The sequence below is a fragment of the Xiphias gladius genome, chromosome 15 (assembly GCF_016859285.1).
Source record: "Xiphias gladius isolate SHS-SW01 ecotype Sanya breed wild chromosome 15, ASM1685928v1, whole genome shotgun sequence".
Lineage (NCBI taxonomy): Eukaryota > Metazoa > Chordata > Actinopteri > Istiophoriformes > Xiphiidae > Xiphias > Xiphias gladius.
Window position 1 is genome coordinate 17,133,206 of NC_053414.1, and position 26,463 is coordinate 17,159,668.

Here is a 26,463-nt window from a genome sequence, read left to right on the forward strand (position 1 = left end):
ACTTATGTTATTCAGCAGCGTTACTAAGTGCTTAGTGATGATGCTGGCGGTTGTTCTTGTTATCATGCAGACAACCAACAAATCAAGTCCAACTTTGCAGGAACTGGCAGCAGTAAAATGTATTGTGGTACAATAATATCACTGATAGTGGCTAATAAACTATGCTTTACCCAATAAACTCATCAATTTAGAGTACAGGAATATTTGAAGTGAATCTGTGTTATGTTCCTTTTACATTTTAGGTAGACATTCAAGTCTTTAGTTTACTTGACAGGACACATTGGCTGTTGCATGTATTATTGGATGGTCACTTTCACCACAACACCGTGCACTGTAGTTTTAGTGTTAATGCTAATTGTGATGTGACATTATATTGCTCATTGTATTGAAGCTTATTTTTCAGTTTTATTCTTTGTTTAGTGAGCTATATGTTTGAGTATGTGAGCACAAATATAAGAAGAGCTTTAGTTTGTGAACAAATGCAGGCTCTTTGTGTGTATGTGTGTTTAAAAGCCCTTCATACATCCAACTCACCCTGCAGTTTCTGGTTTTCCCTCTCCATCCTCTGCAGTAGGATTTGCTGCAGGATGGCCTTCCTCCACAGCTCCCTCAGTTCCTCTTTGCTCCTTTTTGTCCTCTCCTCAGGCACCGCCCTCATGGACGTCTCTCCACTTCCTCCAACTCCCACCTGGCCCACGCACACTCGACCCCCCTCTAGACAGGTATCCCCCCGGTCTGAAAGACGAATGAGATTACATTACATTAGATTAGGTCAGATAATGCTACATTAGTTTTTCATTGCAGCAGCAAATAAGAGGATACAGGAATAACAACGGACATAATAAGAATGTGATTAACAATACTGATACTAACTAACACTATTATGTCCAAACATAACTTTAATCAAACCTTGTTAGGAGAAAATAACTGATTATCTGATTTGAAACAGTATTCTAATTTTGTAGGTTCACAGTGTATGAAAAACTTTTATCTATTGTCTGTATTACACAGCTGAAAATTAAAAAAAAAATACTGACTCAATGTAAAATAAATAAATAAATAAATAAATAAATAAATAACCTTTTCAATGGAAAATTACAAAATCCTCACATTTATGAAGTTGTAAACACCAATTGTATATAGTTTTACTTAATACTGTATGTGACTACCTGATGAGATTTAAAACATTTATCCATTCATTTCTGTCAACTAATTTATTAAATGATTTTTCAGTACCACAAAGGTTCAATTTTGTGGTTATGAGATATGCGTCTAAACACGCTGATTCTTGGCACCATTACCAAGGGGGAAAATGAAGAGGAAAAGGAAGAGAGCGTTATGGGGATGGAAGGAACTACAATGAATCCATCTGCATTTTATCGATTCTTTACTTCATTTATAGGTATGAACAAAGTCGAGTGACAAATGGGCAAAATGCAGAACTCAGATCTGAACACATCAACTGGGTTAAAACTGGAGAGAGGCTGCCTGACCTCCTGTCTCTCTCTCTGTCAATCCCTTGAACACTCATGCAAAATAAAAAGAAAAATGTTAAACATAGATATATTTGACACAACTGGGTGGTGGAGTGAAAAGTGGAGTGGAGAAAAAAATAAAAAGTGTTTGTGTGACTCCACCCCAAAGTACAGGGTGGATCCCAAACCTCAAAATACCCTGTGTTGTTTAGAGAAAGGACATAACAACTATCTAGATAGCACTTGCTTCTCTCAGTCACACACACACACACACACACACACACACACACACACACACACACACACACACACACGAACGTACCTTAACTTGGCTTATGTATGTTAATCTTGTGCTTATCTTTCCAAAGACTCCTCTGCAGATGCAACAGATATGCTTCAAAGACAAAACTCCTACCGTACATCAACACATGACAGACACACGCACATACACACGTAAAATGACAGTTGTGTTCTTTGTGCTAGATAAGGTTAACATTGATGTACGCCTTTGTGTCTGTCAGGGAGACTTTCCAAAGAATGCTGAAACCAGCAGAGTCACTAAACAAACACAGGGCTCTTAAGTTATAAGAGACGCGAAGACAAGTTAGACATGTGTAACACAGATATACACACAGTAAAAGGTGAACTCTCTTAACAGCGTCATGTATTTGTTCGACAAACACAGGCTGCTACACTGCTTCAACAGAACATTGTTGGAGAGTTAACTGTTAGGTGTGAAAAATGCATGCATGCATGCAAACACACTTGAACACACACGCACAAACTTATTCTACCATCCTTATGGGGACTCTACTGACTTTATTAATTCCCTAGCCCCTTATCCTTATCCTAACCTAACCATAACCTACAGTACTGTGTATGCTTAATCTTAACGGTAAAACCATGTCTTTAAGTCAAAATAACTGAGCACACATACACACACACACACACACACATAACATGCGAAGTGGGTCAACAAGGCTGGCGCTCTCCTCTGGCGCTGTCTGTGTGTGGACTGTCAACATGACCTTGAGACACTGCCACCCCGTCAAACACACACACACACACACACAAAAACACACACTTGACACACCCATGACCTCATGTATGTAAGCGCACACACACATAAATACACACCCAACTCCAAACCCAATTTAGCACGCCATTCAGCCAGCACAAAGCCAATCACACTGACCTCCTAAACACACTGTTTTTCCCTTTACCTCATGGCAGTGGACTGTCAAAATAAACTACAGATGTAGATTTTATTTCTGATGAGGAAAGAGGTTTTATATGCTCCTCACCTGTTTCACTTGAAAATGAAATTTTATCTACAATTACAGGTCTAAACCTAGCTAATCCACATCCCTGTTGCATTCATTAGACCACAACGCATAAAAACAGCCACTATGTGTAGGGTTTGGAAGTTTTAGGCTCTGGCACCCATCAGCAGTAGCATTAAAAAAAGCACAGTTGCAGACAACAGTGCATGGTTTAGCCATAGCCATACCTCATTGCTAATGCAGTTTTCTTGTAGTTGGTCTCTACTGTCATGATTTTGGAGACTTTTTTCAAGAGGTTCATTTCCCTGATTTGTATAGTTGCCTTTGTAAGTGTAATGTGGTTATGGTACTACAAAGTTAATATTCTTTCTTATGGAGTGTTTCTGTTATTTCAGGCAAAAAAAACATAACTGCAATGGCAGCTTCAGAAGTCAGTGCTAATAGGCTGAATAAAGGCAGCTTAGTGGTCCAAGCAACACTAGCATCACCAGACTTGTATCGAAACAGCCATCCCTATTATTTTTGGTGTGGCTTGCCTCAGTGCAGGTGGATCCACCACCCCGTGACAGAAAGTGCCACTGTTTACTTTTTAAAATTGATGCCAGTTGACACTGTCTCACTTGGCGTATCCTAACTATTGTACCTTCACCTCTCTACTCAGGGGAGGGTACTTGAAATAACACACAAAAACTCGTTGCTCCAGGGCAGCAGTGGTTATACTGTGAGCTGACCTATTATGCTCTATTTTTTAAGCACTCCTATTAACCTTCCACACTGTGAGACATTTCAAATGGACAAAGCCTATCAAATGGCATGCATCATGCATCATATGACGTGGTGGTTTTTTGACTTCAGGCAGTTTAGACAGAGAAAAGATTCCTTAGAGTTTCTCCTTGAATTGTTGGTGCAACACTCACTGCCTTCTGTTTTCACCCTAATTATACAATAAAGTGCTCCTGTTATTTTATCCAATCCACTGTGTGACCCTTTGCAAAACAGTCACTGAATACAACATCAGGGGACTGCTCATATTGAATCTACATTGAAGCTGAACACTGAAGCTCTTTAAAGGCTTCAATGGGCATGACAGGGTTTATGCCTATCACTGAAATGATGTCGAAATACACAAAACATGAACACGGGTATAATAAAGTCTAATAATAAGTCTAATAACTTAAAAGGTACTATACACATATACATATACAGCTCTGGAAAAAATTAAGAGACCACTGCAAAATTATCAGTTTCTCTGATTTTACTATTTATAGGTATGTGTTTGAGTAAAATGAACATTTTTGTTTTATTCTATAAACTACTGTCAACATTTCTCCCAAATTCCAAATAAAAATATTGTCCTTTAGAGCATTTATTTGCAGAAAATGATAAATGGTCAAAATAACAAAAAAGACGCAGTGTTTTCAGACCTCAAATAATGCAAATAATGCAAAGAAAGTTCATATTCATCTTTAAACAACACAATACCAATGTTTTAACTAAGGAAGAGTTCAGAAATCTATCTGGTTACAACCCTTATTTTCAGTCACAGCTTTCATGCGTCTTGGCATGCTCTCCACCAGTCAACATCGCTGTTGGGTGACTTTATGCCACTCCTGGCGCAAAAATTCAAGCAGCTCAGCTTTGTTTGATGGTTGTGACCATCCATCTTCCTCTTGATCACATTCCAGAGGTGTATATGTATATGTATATATATATATATATATACACACATATATACAAATATATACATACATACATACATAGTAAGTTATTAGACTTACATACATATACACATACACACACATATACATACACATATAAACACACACATATACATACACATATACACATACATACACACATACATACACACATACACGCCCATATACACATACATATATACACATATAAACACATACACATACAAACATGCACACACACACACACACACACACACACACACACACACACACACACACACACAAACACACACACCTATATATCTATATCTATATATCTATATCTATATCTATATTTTTTTTTTTTAAACTGTTGGCTTTTCATACAGGTACACTGGAGTACAGTGTGACCAACCTAGCTATCTCAACTGTCAACACTTTTTCTGTCATGCACACACACAGCACATATAATTATCAAAATACAGTATATGAGGACATGCAAGCACAAGCATGATTCACATGCCTGCACAGGCACACACAAACACATTGTTGTGTGGACATATACTCAGATCAGACTAGTAATTGATTTTTCAAAGTTATCTGTCGTTAAAAATATTTCACTATATGTATAAACACAATTTTCAATTTGTATCCTTCACATCTCTACAATATTTGACAGGGTTGTCAATCTGCAGGCAGGTCTACTGCCCTCATATTTATTGGCCCAAGGCGTTCAGGCTTTTCCTCAAGTTTGCTTCATTTCAGGCCAGTCTTTATCGTCACACATTAGCCCTGTGGACAAAAATCAACTGATAACATGACACACAGCAATGTAAGCTCACTTACCAATGCAAAATTCAACGCTCCTTAAAACAAGCAGAATATGCCACGGGAACTGATGTGCATATCAATCTTTTGCCTTAACTTTAGACACTGTAAGAGGGTTACCAGCTATGTTGAGAGCTACATTATCTCTCCTCTGATTAATCCTCCCAAAGCACATGAATTTAAATTGCCAACAAACCCCATCTTTTTTTTTTTTGAATACTTTGATGAGATGCTCTGAAATACCAGAGAAAAAAATATAGCCTGGGTCTATTTCATTATGTTAATGTTTTTTATGCATGATTTCTATCGTGAGATTTCAAAAGTAAATTAACAGTCGATACTTTACTGGTCCTCAGAGAAGTCAATGCTGGATGTTTGGTTGGCACATTTCAGTTCACAAAATGCCACAACAGTCTGCATTATAAACCAAAAATACTGGAACACACATGAGTATCAGTTTATTAAGGATCACCTGGAAAAACTAGCAGGGAAAAAAAATAAAATGTCACTGCCAGGAGGAGGGGATAATAACCAAATCAAGTTCATACAGGAAAGAAAGCGCTATAGTAAAATTATCTATTCTCACTCCCTTCCTCTTTTCTGAACAAACAACATGTACCATTACGTTGAATGAAAGAGTGACACTTAGTGGAAAGGCTTTGTCACTGCACCACTGTTGTTCTTTTATTTTGGTAGGATATGAAGCATGCACATAAGCATATGAGTGCACTTGTTTTCACAACCGTCTTTACCTGCATTCAACCTTAGAAGAAAACTTGTTGAAATTTGCAACTGGAGCATGAAGAGTAATCCTAGTGTGCTGCTTGTCAAAGCTCTTACGTACACATATACATGCTTAAACTCACCAAACTGATATTATTGTTATTTTGGTGAGTAATCTAAAAGAGGCATGTTCCATATTTTTTGTAACAGTAAGCAAAATATGTGCATAACTCAGTCAGATTAATTTATAACAGAATTATTCACTTTATCAAAGTTTCCTGTGCAGTATCGTCTAATCTAAAACATTATTGCAGTGTGCTTTGTTTTCATCTTTGCAGTCAGATGTGAGCCTTTTTTCCCCTAATTAGCCTGGATAATCTTTAAAAGGCTGTGCAGTCCCTTCATTTTCTCCATAAAGTATGTTAGTACAAAGGAAATTCTAATAATATAGTATGTGGGATGAAAAGATTAGATCAGATTTTCAAATATATAAACCCAGTTTGTATAAATCGAAAATGTTGTTATCTAAAAAGAACACTTGCTGAAAATTTCATTTTTATATTTGCTGCAGCATCCTTTTTAGGCTAATGTTATCTACTCAAAATTGTCACAATTCTGCCATTATTATCCCTTTTAAGTTGTTCTAATTCTGCTGTTAAAAGCAAAGCTGGTATCTTTCCTCTAAATATATTTTCACCCCAAAAGACACAACATACAGTTGCATAGGTTTATCTCGTGGCTGGTTTTACTCTGTGAGACAACTTGTGTTACATTCCTCTTCCCTGCGCATACGTAACTGTGTTGTAATTATATACACGTATCGGTCATCTTAGTGCTACAGAACTTCAATGAGGCCCCACTGTAAATATGGACAAATGTTAACTGACTCTTCTGTGTCACAAAAAGTGCTGCAAATCTTTTGTAAATCAATAACCTCTCTCTCCCGTGTGCTGTGAGTTTTGTTTTTGTTGTGAATGTGTATTCTTACCATTGGTGTCTGTGTTCTTCTGAGGTGTAGCGACCCTTAGGAAGATCTGCTGCCTCCATGAGTGGCGGTGACTGCGCAGTGGGCTTTCCTCTGCCCCATATACTGCACTTGGTGTAGAGAGAGCCGCCACATCACTGAAAACAAGCAAGCACAAACACAGAAGAGGTTACATGTGCCCTGATAAACATTCAATAGGTAGATCATACAATATTGTTTACACATACGCACAGGCCTATACACGTGTATGTATCAAAAAATAGAGACATAAAATCAGTTAAAGGAATCTATGAAAATGGAACACAAATTATTATAATGCGGGACACACTACCATGGTGTGTTTGTATGGTGTACATGTGTATGTACCTGCTCTTTGGCTGAGGACAATCATTCTCTTGGACAGGGGCCAGAAATTGAAATTTCAGAAAATTAGGGACAGAGGAGGAGGAATGGAGACGAGCACGCAGACCAACCAGAGGACTGAGATGGAGGTGAAAAAAGGAGACAGAACACAGATGAAAAGAGAAACTTAGACCCCATCCACACAGACATATTTTGCTCAGGAGAAATGTTTTTGAAATCCACTTCAATGTCAATAGAAGGATGTGACTTCTAGCATTCAAGCAGACAATGACATGATTGTGTTTTCGGCTGAAAATAGTCCCTGGATCACCTCTCAAACGAGCAACCAATGGTTGACGCGTTTAGTGTTTCTCTGAAGTTTGGAAAAATTGATATCAGTGCACATACAACAGAGAAAACTCAAGAGATACTGCATGGGTTGAGCAGAGAACCAGTGCAGAACTCTCACCTTCTTTTATTGAGCCGGGCTCCAGAGGAAGGGGAGGTAGGATGATGAGGGAGCAGAGGAGAGGGGGATGAAGGGCAGGGAGGAACAGGAGGAAGGGTGAAGTCAGTTGGGGCATGTCTGAGAATCAGTGCAAAGAGAGAGAGGAAGAGAAAAAAAGGGCAAAGAAAGTCAAAGACACTGAAAAAAAGCATGAAAACAGAAAAAAGGTGAAGAGAAAAAGCACAGAAAATGGAAAAATGGCCAAGCTTGGAGACAGAGGATAAGTGAGCAGCTATTCTCTAGAATTTTGGTTGATTATCAGACTCCTTGGTAATAATATTGTTTTAAACTTCTACTATTGTTATATGTCAAGAGGTTTATTAAGTAGATAAATCAGAGAGAAGAAGAAGAGCTTTGTTCAAGACCAAGGAAACAAATGAATAGCTAAGATTTTAAGAGTTCTACCACTTAATGCATTAAGCTGCTTGTATACCCCTATATAGAGTTCTTTTTAACTCCTATATATTTTCCTGTACTGATACAGTGCCTATACATATGACACACACTTGCATTCAACAACCCGTGAGACTGCTGTCACGGGCTACTTCCTGGCCACTGCCATTCATTAAAACTTGAGTCTGCAAGTGTAGTACCATACACACCACTGGCAGACCACATAATTACACAGAAATACACAGTAAAATTTCAATACATGCTGCCAATACCAAAATAAGTTTCTGTTTCACTTTCTCTCTTAGACTTCCTTCCTCTTGCTTACATACCACTCTCCCTTTTTCTTTTACCCACATCTCTCTTTTACAACTGTAACAGGACCAATCCCAACCCCAAACCACATGTTCACCAAAGCCATGTTGTATCTGACTCCCTCTTAACCAGGAGAGGAAGAGGTTTGTGAAGCCAAGTCGGATAGTAAACATCAATCTATACAAACCAGCTAGGTTTAATCCTCTTCACTGTATTAGTCTGAAAGGAGAATAAAACTCCAGCTGTTGACTCAGGGAGAGGACACAAGTTATTATACAGCAAGGTGTGAAAATGAAGTACCCACCATAACACCTGTTATGGTTAGTTACAGAAATGACTGCAACCAGTCTGCTCTAATTTTTTCCAGCTTAACTAATATTTTATAGCATGAGATGTGAGATTTGAAGTTCCCTCCAATGTGAGACAAATTTCTTGCTTACTGCACAGTCACTGATAATCACACTCTCTCTCCAGATGAGATTAACGTGACAAACTGTAAGTATGCAACAGATAAATTATTCAGCCCCGGAAATACCTGTGTCCAGCACTTGCATGTACTGTCTTTCACCTCTGCATATGTGATCTGATGTGATCTCAGATCCCACAACACTGAATTACTGGCCATGTTCTCAAATTCTACTTTCCAGCAACATTTAATCTTCCACCTTTCCTTGTTTGTGTTGTTGCCACAACAAACATACACAAAAACACACTCTGCTTACTTGCTCTGGTGTGGCGTGTCGGTGCTGACGGAGTAGTGTCGTACGAGCTTGGGCTTGGTAGCGGCAGTGGGATCCTTTGGAGCTTGAATTAGGGTGTGCACCGGTGAGTAATCAAGTACTGATGAGGGGGTGGGAGGGTGGCTGAAGGTGCTGGCCCGTCGACGGAAGCCCTGTGGCTGAGCATCACTGGATAAAGAGGAAGAGGAGGGAGACAGGGGGAGGGAGGTGTCAAGACGCTTCAGGTCTCCTGTTGAGTTGTGGCACCTGAAAAAATAACAAGGCAGGAGAGTGAGGAGAAAACTACGTTTAGAATATGCACTACCCAGAATTCTAAGTCATAAATAGTCGATGAAAACTTCACATAATTTAAACAAGATGTTACTACAGATTGTGTTCACTGCTACAACTCTATAATTTAGTTTAAAACATTTTTTTAAATTAAAAAGCACAAATATCCAGTCATAATGTATGTCAGAGCAGATGTCTAAATTCTGAAAAAAATCCTAAAAAAAATTTTTTTTTGGTGACAAGAAAAACACTTTAAAAGCCTGTTTGGCAAAAGCAAGTCAGTGATTTTTGAATAAAAATTAATCAGTTCTATCTAATTTTCCTTCTGGCTAAAAAATCTCATAATATATAAATACACATAAATCATGAAATCTGAGTAAAAACAGTAAAACTGCTCCGACAGCAGGGACTGCTCTGACCCGAGATATGAGTCAGCGTGTGGGCATGCGTGTTCAGGTGTGTTTACCTGAGTGGGCTGGTGGGTCGTTGCTGGGAGGAGGCAGGCAAGGGGTTATCTAAGCAGGGCTGGTCCTGGCTGCTGTTTATAGTACAGATGGAAGAGCTGCTGTCACTTCCTTCACTGTTGTCCCTCTGAGCTCTGGCCTTGCTGCTCCCCTGCCAAGAACACACACGCCAAGGTTATGCACAGTATGTAGCTTTAACGTAACGAAAGACTTCAAACCGGGACACTTCTTCATGGTTTCTCATTTGGTAAAACACAGTTTCCAAGTTCAAGATGTAATGGCTGATAATCTATGGAAACAAAAACTACCATCTCTTCTTACATGTATATTTTCAAAGTAATGACAGCATCAGAGTACACAAATGCATACTTGTGTATAACTGCACACAAAACGAAGGCAAAATGAGCATTGTTACCTTCCAGATGCCCTCCAAAGACTCAGTGAGAGAGCGCTTGGCTCGGCTCTTGAACTGCTCAAGTCGCTGCCGGCTGCTACTCTGCTGCTGTGCCTCCACAGGGGCTGGAGCTGCCTCCTCACACACCTACATATGCATGGAGAGAGAAATGAACGCATAGAGACAGACAGAGAAACCGTGACAGTGACTGAGTGATAGGGAGGTCCACATAGTCTGACAGTTACATGTATGTCTGTGTAAGTGGAAAATATAAAAATGTCTTTTTCCAGTTGTCTGTCCTCGGTGACTTTACTCTGTTGTGGAATTGTTGACACTTTTGAGGAAATGTAGGACATAATTGGAACAGAAACAGGAAATTAGTAAGAGCTGGTAGAGTATGGACTTTATATTAGGTGCAAAAGTTACTTGTTTGCTGTCTCCAGGCAGTGTGTGCTGATGGCTCCTCTGTCTCTCCTCATACAGATTCCTCAGTGAGGCCATTACCAACTCATTCTCTTCCTGATCAGACTTAGGACGAGCCCTCTGTAACACACAACACAAAATACAATTTTTTAAAATGCTAACTTATATTTGTTCAAGCCCAGCAAATACAGTCTATGTGAGGAACAGTTCTTAAAAAAATTCCTTCCACTGCAGGGCTACAGTGGAAACAGTCAGTTTTTTAGTGCAGGTCACTAAGCTAAAGAGAACGAAGTTCCAAGGTTACGGGCCTAAAAAAGGTGTTTCTCTAATCAATAAACTTAACAACAGGCTGCACAATGAGTATGGACCACAAGAGACTTAATTTTTTTTTTTTTTTTTTTTTTTACACAGGACTTCTAAAATAATTTTCAAAAAACAGTTATCTGATACATAAACATCTGTACAGAGATACATTTAGCACTGCTGCAATATTGCAGTTCAGCTGTATCACCAGCAGATGTCAGCTGGATCATAGAGAATACAGACAGGTGACAAATTAAAGGAAAAACCTGGTTCAAGGCTTACTAGCACACTTTATGTTGGGTTGTACTTTCATTTCATTCACCACATCAGTACATTATTTACAGAAATTAAAGAAGGTTCTAGGGGTCTTTTAAGAGGTTCTAGTGGTTACTGAGGAGGTTCTCAGGATTGTTTAGGATGTTTTAGTGGTCGATGGGACGGTTCTAGAGGTCTTTTAGGTTGTTCTAAGGGTTGTTTAGAAGATTAAAGTGGTCAATGAGGAGGTTCTATGAATGTGTGTTCGGAGGTTTTCGTAGTCATTAAGAAGGTTCTAGTTGTCCTTTAGGAGGTTAGGGAGGTCCTTTAGGAGGTCCTCTTTGGGGGTCGTTTGGAGGTTCTACTGGTCATTGAAAAAGTTCTACATGTACTTTTGAAAGTTTTAGCGGTCAATGACAAGGTTGTAGCGGTCCTTTAGCAGGTTAAAGGAGACTTGGATGTTTCAGTGGTCCTTTAGGAGGTCCCAGAAGTCCTTCAAAGGGTTTTTAGTTGGTCTTTAGGAGGTTCTGGTGGACATTAAGGAGGTTGTAGGTGTCTTTTGGAATTTGTAGTGGTCCTTTATGAGGTCCTAGTAGTCCTTTAGGAGGTTTTTGGTGGGTCCTTATGGGATTTCAGGGGTCCTCTTGGATGTTAAACACCTATGGAAGAATTTGCAGTGATGTGTTAGACAGCATTCCCCACCACCATCATCAAAACAGCTATTGAGGGAATGTCCTTTGGAAGAACACTGTTCATCCGTCCAGTAGAGTTCAATACACTTAAAAGTATTTATGAAACAGAGCACTGAAGATATTCTGGAACTTTGTGGTGGAACATCACATTGCTAACACACTTTGGTTTCTTATCCTTTCATTTGTCCCCCATCTGTATTTGTGGGCATTCACCTCATCTTCATATACCACTACTTGTAAGTCCCTTACTGTACATCAGTGTTTAGCCACCAATGAAATCAGACATTATCCATTTCCAACAGTTAAATAGAAGTGCTCGAACAAACAATTACACTGGTGTTTCTGGGAAAAGAGAGAAAATCAGTAAGCGAGCTGAAGAGAGATAAAGATCTATAGGAAAAAAAAAGAAATATGAAGTGACAGAAATTTTTAAGTCATGTGTATATAGAGATGAGTGCATCACTGTGAATCCCACATGAAAATCTTGTGATTCCACAGTGATTCAGTCATGATGAGTGTATAAATTGCAGACTGGCTAGTTTCTTTTCTAGTTGCAGTCACCTCAAAAGGAACTTTAGGAATTCACTACCTGCTCATCAGGTGCACAGACAGAAATGACAGATTACCATAGTATTTTCAAAGACTGATGCTTGCTCCTGATTATCCAGAGTCGCCAAGTGTCTCTGAAGCTCCAGTTTGGTTTTATATGGGTGTAGACCTGAAAATGAAGCAAATACAGTTTTAAAATACATTAAAGAAAAGGCTAGTCTCACCTCAAATTTGTTTTACATATAGTAAATGCACCTTTGTTGGGTCCTAGCATCCTGGTATCTTGGTCACATAATTTAGTACCATAATATCTGCTATGTCCTAATGCCATATGGATGCAGTTATCTATATAAATGAAAAAATATGAATACATTTGTTACGAATAAACTAAGATTGTATTAAAGGCCTTGCTATTGGTTGTGAGCTAGTAAAAACACAAAATCAACCGCTCCTCAATCAAAATATTAACTCTGCCTCGATCAGACCTGAGCCTTCAATACTAAAAAACTTGTCCAATTATTCTCTTTGCAAAAGTCTGTGCCTGGACATTACACATCTTTCAGAAATAATGATCATATGAAATTCAGTTCAGAGATGTTAAGAGAGGAAAACTATCATCACACAGTGACTCATAAATCACGACAAACATCAAACTCTGATTATTGTAACAGCCAACTAAAATTTAGACACAGAATATGCCCCAAAAATAGTGACTGATAATATATAAGTTTTTATAACCACCATTACCATGATACTCTAAGATACAAGTCAATTTTATTTATACATCCCAATATCTCAAATCATGAATTTGCCTATACGGTTTCACAATCTTTATAGCACACGACACCCTCTGTCCTTAGACCCCTTGACTCTGATAAGGAAAAACTCCCGAAAAAAACCTTTTAACTGTAGAAAAATGGAAGAAACCTCAGGAAAGCAACCGAGGAGCAGGATGACAAAAATGTACTAATACAATATATAAACATCAGATACAGTACAGTACAATAAGAGTCAAAATAGAGCTCAATCTCTCATGTTTTCACATTCAGTACATTCTGAGCAGCAATAGGGTGCTGCTGATTGAATCATCAAACAGTTAAACAGGTATTACTTTTCTAAATGCTTTAAATGCACTGGATAGCTGCTTGAAAACCAGGAAATCTGAAATGGCATGTATACTGGAGTGCTAATATCAAGACCAACAGTTACCAAGATTCTTTCTAAATTACGACTTGGGCTGCTACATTAGTCAGACAGCTTTGTAACGTTTATTGTCTGAAAGTTTTGATAAGTCAGTCAGGCCTCCAGCTGACAACTGTGCTGCTTCTTCACTGTCAAGACCACACTGGTCTTGACAGCGGCTATATCTGTCTATTTCCTTCTTTTATCCATCTCATTCATATCAACTTGCAGAGCACATTTGATAAAAACATCAAATAATTATAAAATGCAGTGGTAGGTTCACCCTTTCGCCACTGTATTAAAATAGTTAATTTCTTTACTGGATTTAAAGTGCTACATGTACAATGGCTGAGCAAAATGGCTGTTTTATTTTACAAGTGTATATAGCTGTATAAATTTGAACTATCAATATTATTTCAACACCCAGACTACAGTATAAATCGCCAACATGTGTTTATGTGCCATCTTACCCATCTCTCCCCTTGAGAGGATGACAATGGAAATAAGCTTTTAGCTTTATTGTGTTTCTATTCTTGACAATTTAATTGTATGGCAGGACTGGGTAACCACAGTCTTGTATTTACTTTTATTGTTGCCAAATAAATCTATCTAACCAGTTACAATCAGGAAATTCTTTTGAGGTACCTCATTATTCACTCATGTACTGTGAAGGAGCCCAGGGACCGTTTCCTACCTTCTATCCGCTCACACAGTTTGTGGAGCTGCTGCATGGGGCAGCTGTCACACTGCTGGCTCTGGGTCTTTGTATTCTGCTGCAGGGCTGCCACAGTGAATGCCTGCTTCAAAGTCAGCATGATCTCATCCACCTGTAAGAACAGAAAAAAAGCCCTTTTGTTTAGACCCCGACCACTGATTTTATCAGCCAATATTGGCATAACACAAATAGATCAGTATTGGATGTTTTTCAGAAAATAATGCAGAAAAAGATTGTTGGGGTAATTTAGAAATGGTGAAAATACATAAAAAGATTAATCTCAAACAAGGATATAAGATACTTTATGATACTACTCTAAATTTAGCTACAAGCTAATTTCCATTTATAGTTCCTGTACAGGTGAACAGAAACAATAAAACACAGGAAAACCTATGATCTGTCAACCAATCATCCTCACCTCCACTAAAAATGGACCACAATCTACCAGCACGCACGCACGCACGCACGCGCACACACACACACACACACACACACACACACACACACACACACACACACACACACACACACACGCTTTAAAATCTCCCTAAAATCCAGTGTTGGCCCCAAAAATCCAGTATCGGTCGGGCTCTCCTTTTGTTTTTTCTTTCATCATACGACATAGTGTAATTTGTCAGTGAATTCATTAGTTTGCTTCTACCAGTATTCATCCACATTAGCTTCTTTTCAAAACTGTATTCCACTATAGAGAACAATTTTTTGAACAAATTCACCCCATTCTCCGTTCTTAACCAAAGGACTAAAAGATGTTAAATATTCAGGATCCATTCTGTTACTGTGCCTAGAACTCTCCTTTCTTAATTTCAGATACGTTTTAATATATCTGGCAAACCTTTGTCTTTGCAGAATTTGTATTCAGTATAAATCTGGTAGAAGTAAAAATGTATCACAATAGAGAGATGATCTATATGTAACAATGGGAAAGATATTTCATTTTTTCCATCACAGGTTGTTTACTCTGGCAGTAGAGACCAAATTGAAATTATTGATGTTTAACAGGTTCGATGACTCATTATTTCAAGAATAATGTCTCTATATAGTATAAACCAATTAAACTACAACATTAGCTGAGTACAGTACAGTACATCCATCCTCTTTATCAACCGGACAGTCCATTTGGCTTGTGTTGGCACAGGTACAACATGACCCAGTGGAACACAGATGCACTGAGTCATAAATCTACAGAATTAGAGCAGCATTTATTCTCGACTGATAGAAAACAACACTGGTGACAAATATCACCTGCATGCATTGTGGTACTCAAATTTAAATCTAAAGCACACTTGCGAAGTGTTAAATAAAAGAGTCCGCTGATCAAATATGAACATTGAGTTGTAAGCATTGATAGTGAAATATAAGAATTTGTTACAGGAAATATACAATACACGTTTCTAGGTGTATATAAGTGTAATTAAAATGGATGAATCAATTGTACCAACAGAAATATGCCTACTTAGATTTGTGCCTTGCTAACTGTTACTTGGAAAACTATGAATGGAGATGACAATGCACATGACACCATCTCACCAGTGATTCGTCTGTACACTGGAAGACATAGCAAACAAAGTGGCAGCTGCCTCCTTCCACCGTCTCTCTGCAAATGAAGCCGAAGTGATCCACGTGACGAATACCCTGAAAAGAGATGAATGACAGGTGTTAAAATAACACACAGAGATATACAGACAGTGTAGACAGTATCTAAATTCCAGTGCCTCATACCTGTGAGCAGAAGGAGATTTCTCTGAAACTCTTCTCTATGGCAACTTTCTTAGTGTCTGGACTAACCAAGAAGATCTGAGACCTGCCAACCTAAAAAATGGTAATCACAAATGAAATGCAGTTAGACCATGTACATGGATGTGTTTTAGTGCAAATGTGGCTTCATAGGTCATCTGTGTGGTGATATTTGTTGTGTGGCTGTGACTGTGATAATGAACCTCACAGGCCAAAGTAGTTATGGGTCAAGTCCCAGTTTCTCACATTGAACTGAACTGCAACTATAAAGCTTGATCAGTGCTTACATGATACAAGGGGAAGTCAAAAAAATACTCTTTTTTTAACAGTCAAATGCGTCAAACGAGGCAATTTCATTACTTATATTTCTGCTCAAAAAGTACCAATGCATTTTGGGACAATTCCGCTTTAGGGGCTATCCCAATTCTCACCATCATTAGGACATGAGTCACCATCACTCCTACACCTTAGTGGTCCATAAAAATAAAGTCTGTATAATCACAAGTCGTCATGCTCTGAGCACAGCTATTATCCTCTCAACAATTTCCCCTTCACTGTCCTTCTGTATCAATCATGAATCACATAATCATACTATTTCTAGAGGAAAAGGGGGATTTAATGTGTCTCTTCAAAACTGAGGAGAAAAAAATGAGATGGTATAATTCCGACTGCTATCCATGGCAGCAGCCGGATGTATCATCAATATCAATCATATATCTGCTGTATCTGCTGAGGGGGGCAGCAACAAGCACTGGTGGTTCCTGAGCCAGCGGTCACCATTTCCTGTCTGGAGGACAAACAGGAAAACTCCTGTTGGCAGGAGGTCACTGAGGTCAAGTAAAGGTCAATTAGGGGAGTGTGACTGGGCTCATTTTGAGCAGCAGTCAGCATTTGCTCTTGCTAAGTCATTAGGGGATTTATACTTTTGTCGTTCTTTTGTTTTCTCCCTCTCTGTCCTTTATGAGTGACTGTGTTCTGCGTTTTGTCATTTAGGGAATCCAAAATTGCACTTCACTGCACTATAAAGTACTCTTCTTATTATTAACAAAGACATCTGTGAAACATTGTGTGTGAGCTGAGAGTTTTCATCTGAAAAGCAGTGGGCTTGGTAACAGTGCTTTTGTTTAAAATTTTGAGCAAACCATTTCTATGTCGATACAGTAGGTAATAAATAAACTGTGAAAAGATGATGTGGTTCTGGTTTTAACCGGTAGTGGACTCGGTAATTTTATTTTATTGATGTGTTGAACTGTTTTGTATAAGGAACACTGCTTGGAACTCATGTTTTTATTTCAGCATTTAAGTTATTTTATACAACTGTATTGTGATACTTTAGTAAAATAACTAACTAAACTAACAGGTATCATTTTATTCTGTTTGGAATGCAAGAAATGTATAATTGTTTCAAATAGAATGATAGTTACTGTATCTATTAACAAACTACATTTAGAGTTGCCTGTTAAATGTTTGTAATAGTTGTGAGTGAAAATCAATGTTTGGTATACAATAATACTAAACAGTAATGGTTTTAATCTCTGCCTTAGTTCTGCTATGATCCACCACGAAAATTGTTATTGTTTCTTCTCTATACTGGCAAAGGAATCATTTTATGCACACCTTAAAAAAAAAGAATGATGTCATTTTAGAGTTGGGCCAAGTTTATCGGGACTGCTATGCGAAAATGAGACTGCTGCACTGCTCACACAATCATTTTTTACTTCTGTAACTCACATGTCAGCACAGAGTTTACGGAGTAGATTTCTGAAAATTACCGTAAACAGCATGGTCCTGTTCTCCTGCAGGCTAGTGGGCTGTACTTCAGCAGAGCGGGCAAGTGCATCAGTAGTGTTGGGGTTAGAAATCTCAGGTGAGAGTCCATTCTCATCCAGGGCCTGCAGACAGGGAAAGCTGGGGTCTCGCTTGAACAGGACAGGGCGTTTGCCGATGGTGGGGCTCCCTGCGGAACCATTACCAACAGCACCACTCCCCAGTCCATTGGTTTGGAAGTTTAATGCCCTCCTCAGCCCACCCACCAATCCCCCACCAGCCCCTCCTTTATCATTCGTCCCTGAGCCATGTAACTGGCTAAACTTCTCGATGCACTCATCAATGAGGGCGGGCGGGGCTTTCTTGTGAGCAACACTCACACGGCCGCAAAACAGCACCTCAAACTTTTTGGCAAAGGCTGTTGGAGACATAGCAGCGGTGGGTGCCACGGAGGCTGTTGTTGTGGAGAGATGAGAACAACTTGGTTCAGAGGGATCACTCCCTCCAGTGGGAGTTTTGTTGGAAATGGTGGCGATATCATTGTTGCGTGCAGAGCTCTTGCCAGCCTGCCTCAGCGTACTGATGATCTCAGGGACCTGGAGAGATAGCGAGAATGTGATAAGAACTTGTAACGACTATAGAGAAGCATTTTATAAGTGCATGTCATTTAGATGGCCAATGTACGGTTATACTAAATGTACCAATGGGGACTGAGGAAGAAAACTGAATGTCGAGTGTCCGTGTGAATATGATCACATCCATTTGAGCGTAAAACCTGAAGTAAAGGTGAAACTTCACCAATGTGGCAGCCCATCTACCTTCATTCTCAAACAACAGGGGTAATCGTATTTAAACTCATCAATACAACCAGCTGTACTGGCTGTATTACAGACAGACAGACACGAAATTGAAACAGAACATCTGATCTATGCATGTCTTCTGTTTTTACCTAACTATGCATCCGAGGCTCTACATTTGGAACCTACATGTCATATACATACTTTGAATTTACTTTGCATATGTATACAAAAACATCATGAAAACAATCCTCATATAACTTTCTTAATCAAAAGTTTGCATATTCAGAGTTTCAACTCTCTAAACAACTCTCTACTAACATGGATGGAGAAAAAAAACAAGTCAGTCTATAAACAGTTCAGTGTATTGTATGCCTTGGAAAAGGTTTGGCAGCAATGCAAAATAAATCTAATTTGTACTGAGTGGTCTACCACCTTTAAGGATGCTCTTTAATGTGATCGAATTCACCTAAGAGCTGCATATGACAGTTGGCTGTGCTCTGACACTACAATCATATCCTCTGCCCAAGTCTGTCTCTTTAGGTAATAACTTTAATAGATGTTAACTGCCCTCGTCATTTCGAAATGGTGGCGTTTGACCGGGTGCTCACACTGTCCCAACACTGTGAGCACATGTCCAGAAACAGGTGGCTGCGTAGAGTAGCAATAGTGGATAAAAACTAAAAGAAAAACTTATGAAATACTACATGGAACACAATTTTTCATTTATCAGTGTAGATGCCACACCTCACTATGATCTAACCTGCCATATGGTGGAATGTGTGTTATGGTTCCCTGGAATAGAGCAGCCCTTGTGATATCTTCCTGTGTTGAAAAGAAGCCTAACTGGGACCTTTCGTCTCAAAGCAGGCTTTGTATTCACTTTCCCTTTATTTTATTCCCTTCTTTCCTGTCCCATCCTTTCCCGTTTTCCTCTTCACTCTCTCCCTATAAACTTTGGTTTACAATTTTTTCTCTGTAAAAAACTAAAAATCTAAAACAGGATATTTACCAGTATTTCCATCTTGATATGTTTGTATAGTTCGTATTTTAGATTTTTGCATGCAAGCTAAATACTCTCAGCATGCCACTGTTTATACAGACACAAAAACAGGGGTACATACTCACACTCATACACTGTAATAGAGTCAAAACACCACTGACTGAAGAAAAGGAGAGCAGAAATATGATTCTCCCCACAGCTCCAACAAAAACACATATTATACACTGATCAGCTGACATGACAAGGGCTTTCACATAGCAGTCATAAAAACACTTGGGCTTTATGATAAATGAAATTGAAACTGGCATTTATTAAAAGTGCCAATTAACACCTAATGGCACAAAGGTGCTGTTGACTTGTTCACCAGATAGAGGTCCGCCTTTCGAGGCCAGACTGCAGCTGTTTACTGCAAAGGATGTCTGTGCCTGCTGAACAGGCAAAATCCTTTACTTAAATCTTAAACCAGCAATAATCTGTCTTTTTAGCCACTTAGCTGTAAACACAACACTGATTCCTTATTCGCCTTCTTTAGTTGCAGTGCTGAATATGTTAGTAAACAGTTGCATATTTACATATCTAGCAGACATGGAGCTAAAGTATATTAGCATTCATCTAAGTTGTGTTTCTGGCAACCTGGGGTATGTAAGTCCAATTTTCACTCACCTTCTAGCTTTGTTTTGTCTACATCAGCTGTTGAGCAAAATTTCTGGCTCTTTAGTAGCTTAATACTTCCCATATGTTCACCAACTAGTTTCTAATTTTATCTGTCTGCTGCTAAGAACAGCTGCCTGCTGCGGCCATAGAAGCCCATAACAATGAGCTGAAAGATGATAAAACACTGCTCAGGGGAAATGCACAGCCATTTGATAATTCATTGGGGGGGTCGTCTGTATGAAGGACACCTTTCACAGTATAGGCAGTTATTAGACCCATTGTAAATATAGAAATATTAATCAGTTTATTCAATATTTATTAATATAATTACATACATTATTGTAACCAAATCTAGAGAGAAGGGGCAGAGGTCCTTTTTAACCGAGCAATAACCATATGCCTAAAATATGAGACATATTTAGCATAACCTATTTAAAACTGTCACACTTGATGAGATGCTAACAGGATCTTCCCGATCTGTGAGTGCTTGGTCAGGAGACCAATGTTTGCATAATGGCGTAATGTTGCGTTGTTGGGGAATATCAGATTCTTTTTTTTCCTTTGGAGGGGTAAAGGCTGAGTTAGTCTCTATCATTCTGGGATGCATGTAAGGAATAAGCAGGAAACCATAAAAGACAGGACCACAGGACCATAGCCATGCCTCTATGTCCCTCCAAACACTGTGTCTCTGGCTCAAAATCCCATATGAATCAGGCAGTCAAAATGTAGCAGCTCGTTAAAAATAAATTAAGACATTATGTATTATACTGATTTTGTATTACTTGGCTGTGAATATAGTCTATATAAAAACAAATTTACACAATGCACAGATGCAAGCCTGTCTTAAAAAAAGAGAAGCACTGGAAACAGCAGAACAGCAGAAAATACTTTTGTTATTCTTGTCTGGCTTCCTGAATCCTGAATATTTATGTAAAGATGATGTGCTGCTATTCTGTTTTTTTTTTTTTTTTTTTTTAATATATCAGAGCTGGTCTGCTGATAAGTGCACATTGAGAGCTGAATGAGGACAGCCTAGAACAAATGAACTGTAACTCAGGGCTCTCACTCACACAAAAATCCTTTTCTGTAACCACTCTTTCCATGACTAACACAGAGGTTTTCCATGACCATTAAAGCAGTCCGACACATTGCTTGTTCCAGTTTTAAACACAGATGAGAAATGGACAGACAAACGTTTAAGAGTACTGACAACATTTTTAAAAAGAGGATAGCATAGGCTGGAGAAAGTGGTATCCAACATGTAAAATCCACATAGTCATTTGGTTTGTAAATACTCAATTGGACATATATTTCTGGTCTGTTGGCTAGACAAGCTTGGATTGCAATCATTGTCACACTGATAACCCATACTGTGTTTCGTTACAAACATCTTCCTTATACACAGCAAGGACACCGTGTGCTTTTGATTTGTAGACTTTTGCTGATAACTGGCCTGCACATCATCAACATCAACACTGTGACTAAAATGCCGATAGACAGAGAAAAGCAAGATAACTTATTAAACGCAGTGGGGTGTAGTAAGCTGCTCTGTCCCTGAGCAAGTGAGCAGTGGTTGTTCTTGTAAAAAGGATAAAATCAAGCTGAATATTTTCAGCCACCATGTATTTTTATATTTGTTTAGTTTATTTTCTACTCTGACAAACATACACAGCTAAAGCTCCAGTAAGACAAAGACTAAAAAAGGAAAAAGAAGGAACCTAGGGTAAGTCTAAGTAGTAAGTTAGCATTCTTGTTGCCCCGTGAATGTGTGTACTGCTGGTATTGTGCTAAATAATGTAATAATTTGTTTGCTTATTTTCCTAATACTGAATCAGAGGGTGTAGTAACAGTTTGTTCCAACACTGCCTTTGAAGAGACAGGGGGTCTGTAAGTGATCAACAACAGTTGGGACACCTGTAAGAATTCTTTCCATTAACTTTTAAGGCTTCATTTACTTCCATTGTCACAGGAAAGCTGTAAGGTAACCAAATTCTTCATCCCTGAAAAAGGCCTGTTTTATATGACATTTCCTTTTCTTTTTTTTTTTACCTTGGCCAGTTAACTGCTTACATTTGTACCATTTAAGGTTATTAACTGGACTTGAACATGCTGCAACAACAACAACAACTACAAAAAAATCTGACAACAACCTTTGGCAGCCAAAATGCAGTACACATGCTTCTGCTATTGTGGGCCCAGTTTGTTAAACCACACTGGCAGCATACCAGACCAAAGAACAAAAAGAGGGAAGTAGATGAGCTAAGCAGAAGCAGTGGTTGAGTCACACATCAGTGATGTCATTGATGTGAGATGCCTGAGCAACCACTAAATCTGCAGTATCAGAGTCACACTTCCAGCCAGATCCTGCTGCGTCTTTCCTCGGCATGAGGTGTGCTCACTACTGTTCCTCTATCAGAACGATATCTGCATCACACCGGCACACTTTGGCCCTCCCTTAACTGTAAGCTGCTCTGGATAAGTGCATCAGCTAAATGGTCGCAGTGTTACAGATGCTTTTGACTGCTGAATTTTCTGTCCTCTCAAAAGCCAACAGCACAGCAGCACAGTGGTGGGAAGTGACTAAGTACATTCACGCAAGTACTGTGCAGTTTTGAGGTAACTACTTCATTTGGGAATATTCAGATTTTCTTCTACTCGCACTATAATTCAGAGGAAAATTGCGTGCTTCTTACTCCACTACATTTATTTGACAGCTGCACTAGTCACTTTTAGACTACAATACTCACAGTATATTAAGTAGTTGAAATTATGTCCACATCAAACAGCTAAAACATTAAAATGTTGCTTCACAGAAGAGGTCCTGGTAATGTGCGTGTTGGCTCACCGAAACTGCTTACTGGGATACTTAACATAAATGAGCCATTGTTATTGTTTTTAATTAAACCTGTGCTTTTCCTACTAAAACAAGACAACATGTCTGCTGTGACCAAGCTCTGCTGATATGTTGAGAGGGCGACCTCACAATATTTACCATAACTACCATAATAAATTTGCACAACTTCCACCTGAGCAGAGGTTAAATTAGTCTGTCTAACTGAAAACACCTGTGTGTGCAGAGCCTTTAAATCATTCGCTTGTTCTCATCAATCCATTTCTGTGTAAGCAAAAATGTTTAAGCTGTTTGATGTGGACATAATAGTATTTTTATGATGCGGTATTTCTACTTTTACTTAAGAAAATGAATACTTCTTCCACTAGCAGTAAGATGGTTACTCAGTACATTCCTGTGTGACCTGCCAAGCATAATAACATTTATTCTGTCTGCTACACATAAGCTCCACCAAGTGCTTTTAGTCTTGGTTTGTCTCAGTTTTAGTTAGCAGAATATTCCAAAAACTCATTGACATTGAAATTTGGTGGAGGGTTAGCCCATAGGTCAACAACCAAATGATTAGTTTTTGGTGGTATAGGATTTCTTTTCCTTCTCAATCACTTACTTGATTGAAATAAATCCAGCACATGTATCTCATGACTGTCTACCACTGAAGTTACAAGTTAATGCAGGCCAAAAGAGTCTCCAAATGTTTTACTACGATTGGTTTTTATACTACAAGTGTTATTACAATATCATTTATAGTATAAAAAACAACTTCACTGTCGGACCAACGCGTTTCGGCTAGTGGCCTTCATGGCCTGGCCACAAGACAAAACGCCTTGGTCTGACAATAGAGTTCTTCTTTATACTACAGAAATCCTTCTCCAATCATTAAAATAACAAAGTTACAAGATGGGGCAGCCTTACAAAGGTATGTACTCTCTGAATACTTTCTAGTGTTCAGTTTAAAAGCTGTTTTGTAAGATGTTCACATAAGTGAAAGCACTGCTGTTCTGTGAACACTGAGGAGGCAACTGAGAAACTTGGCCTGCTGTATGAGTGACCGTGGGGATGGAAAAAAAACCAAACAAAAAAACAAACAAAAAAAACCCATTAAACCGTGCATTCCTTCTTATCCAGATAGGTATGTAGCCTGGTTGGTTGGCTGGTTGGTTTTTTCAAACGTGACCAACACTGCTCTATTCTGCTGTCGGGATGAAGTTACTGGGTACATAAAAGATAGATTCAACCTCTCACGAATGGAAAAATATTGCATCTAAAGTCCTAATGTCAACAGAATGCAGAAGGGAGAAAGAGATATACAAAGACACAAAAAGTAAAAGAGAAAGCTTGCACTAGTCAACTTAAGGCGTTCTCAGTTGCAACAAGAATTAGAATCACACATATTTGACTTTAGGGGCATTTTAGCAATTTATTGACACGAACAGCCAATGAATATGATCTCTGTGTACAGTACAGTACAGACGTGCTGTGGCCTGTACTGTATATGGGTGAAGCGTACCTGTACACCGTTTCTGTGTTTTTTATTTGTTTTCAAAACTTACAAGAGCTCAAACTGTTTCACTTATTTTCTTCCAGGCCCTTATGTTTTGCTTTAATATAGAACTCATGATCACAGAATTTTCGCAGCCTTTAAATTTCATTTGCACTGTTTTCTAAGCGCAACTTTTAGACATAGTTTTCTCATTGCTGCTCTCATAAAACACTACATATTTTGAAGATAAGGGCCTCACTTCCAAAGAAACACTCTTGACAAGACTCAAAACTAAACAGAGTGCTAAATAAAGAGAAACACACACACATATATTAATTAAAATAATGGTCTGATTTACTGTTGTACTACCTAGTTTACTTGTCTAAAATTTTACGTAGAATCTGGATGAAGTAGCTCACCACTGATATTTATTATTATTTCTCAGGAACACACCAACATGAAAATGAAACTATTGGAGTTGGAGTTGCTTTATGTAACTTTTTCTCTCCAGATACTGCTTCTGATACCCCACCTGAGTTATCTGCCATTACAGAGTACCAATCAGATACCAGTACTTTCTTTTTTCCAAATTTAAAATATGTATGCTACACTGCGTGGAACTTGACTGAATAAATGTAACTACTTGCGTCAGAAAAACATGCCGGCATCGATAAAAGGAACTGATAAGCTCAGAGGCATACCACTCTGAACGTTCGAACAATATGGGACAGGTTCTTGATTCCCATTCTTATTTCTGACGTGCCAGAAATCCATCCAAATCACTGATTATTCAGGTGATTAATCAGGTGCCATAGCTCTGCTCAAAAAGCATGTCAAACAACCAGCATTCTGGCAGAAATTTGGCCCGGCTCTAAAATTAGTCCTTGTTCAGATTTCCATTCCCAAAGCGTTTTTTTTTTTTTTTTTTTGGCATATTCAGATTTTATCTGGATTGATTTAAAAAAAACTGGACAGCAAGAAACCTTGTGAAATGCAATATTTGCCAATCTGATCCAAACCACATTTGGAAGCTGTTTGAAATGCGATTCCAATTGGATTTCTACGGCTGTGTCTCAGTCCTCACCCTCTGACCGATCAAATCAGATTTAAAAGTGTATTTTGTGCCACACGATTCTAGCTCCGATACTGGGCTAGAATCGGGCCAAATCCATACAGTGTCTGACGGGCTAAACAAAGCAGGGACAATCAGACACAAGCTTTCGATGAATGAAGCGCAATATTGCGGACTTCATTACCATTATTTCAGAAGTGTACCTTTACAGGTTATTATTTTGTACTGTTTTGACACCTTGGAAGCTAGTGAGGCAGAACTATAATGGTCAATATTTTGGTGATTTTAGGGCCTGTTCTGAAAGAGAAAGATAATGCACACTTAAGACATGATGATTCTTCATGAGCAATGATTTCTGCAATACACTGCATAAATACCTTTTTCCCCCTCAACCCTCATGTGTTGAATGGTTTACAGAGGGAGATATTTTAATCACTAAAATGGTAAATTTAATTTGCAAAAGATTGAAAAAAGATCAACCAATGAGGGATTTAGCCCACGACCATTTCCAAGCCTAGTTACCGTAGCAGAAATGCAACATTTCCTTTCATTAAATAAGTCTTTCATTTAAA

At 38.6% G+C, this 26,463-nt stretch overlaps 1 protein-coding gene across 6 annotated transcripts in view; it reads right to left on the reverse strand.

Annotated features, from left to right (window-relative positions):
- Positions 1-26,463, reverse strand: part of tbc1d1 (TBC1 (tre-2/USP6, BUB2, cdc16) domain family, member 1) — a 57,662-nt gene that overhangs the window by 19,314 nt on the left and 11,885 nt on the right. For 4 of the 6 annotated variants that reach the window (XM_040145914.1, XM_040145913.1, XM_040145919.1 and 1 more), the window contains 13 exons: positions 18,040-18,630; positions 16,253-16,342; positions 16,061-16,165; positions 14,492-14,624; positions 12,693-12,784; positions 10,820-10,936; positions 10,415-10,540; positions 10,002-10,150; positions 9,248-9,511; positions 7,782-7,898; positions 7,337-7,450; positions 6,974-7,107; positions 535-735 (listed from right to left, as the gene is read on the reverse strand). In XM_040145914.1, the coding sequence (XP_040001848.1) occupies positions 535-735; positions 6,974-7,107; positions 7,337-7,450; positions 7,782-7,898; positions 9,248-9,511; positions 10,002-10,150; positions 10,415-10,540; positions 10,820-10,936; positions 12,693-12,784; positions 14,492-14,624; positions 16,061-16,165; positions 16,253-16,342; positions 18,040-18,630 (2,233 nt within the window). The remainder of the gene's footprint in view (positions 1-534; positions 736-6,973; positions 7,108-7,336; positions 7,451-7,781; positions 7,899-9,247; positions 9,512-10,001; positions 10,151-10,414; positions 10,541-10,819; positions 10,937-12,692; positions 12,785-14,491; positions 14,625-16,060; positions 16,166-16,252; positions 16,343-18,039; positions 18,631-26,463) is intronic. The other 2 variants (XM_040145915.1, XM_040145917.1) reach the window with 2 other exon arrangements.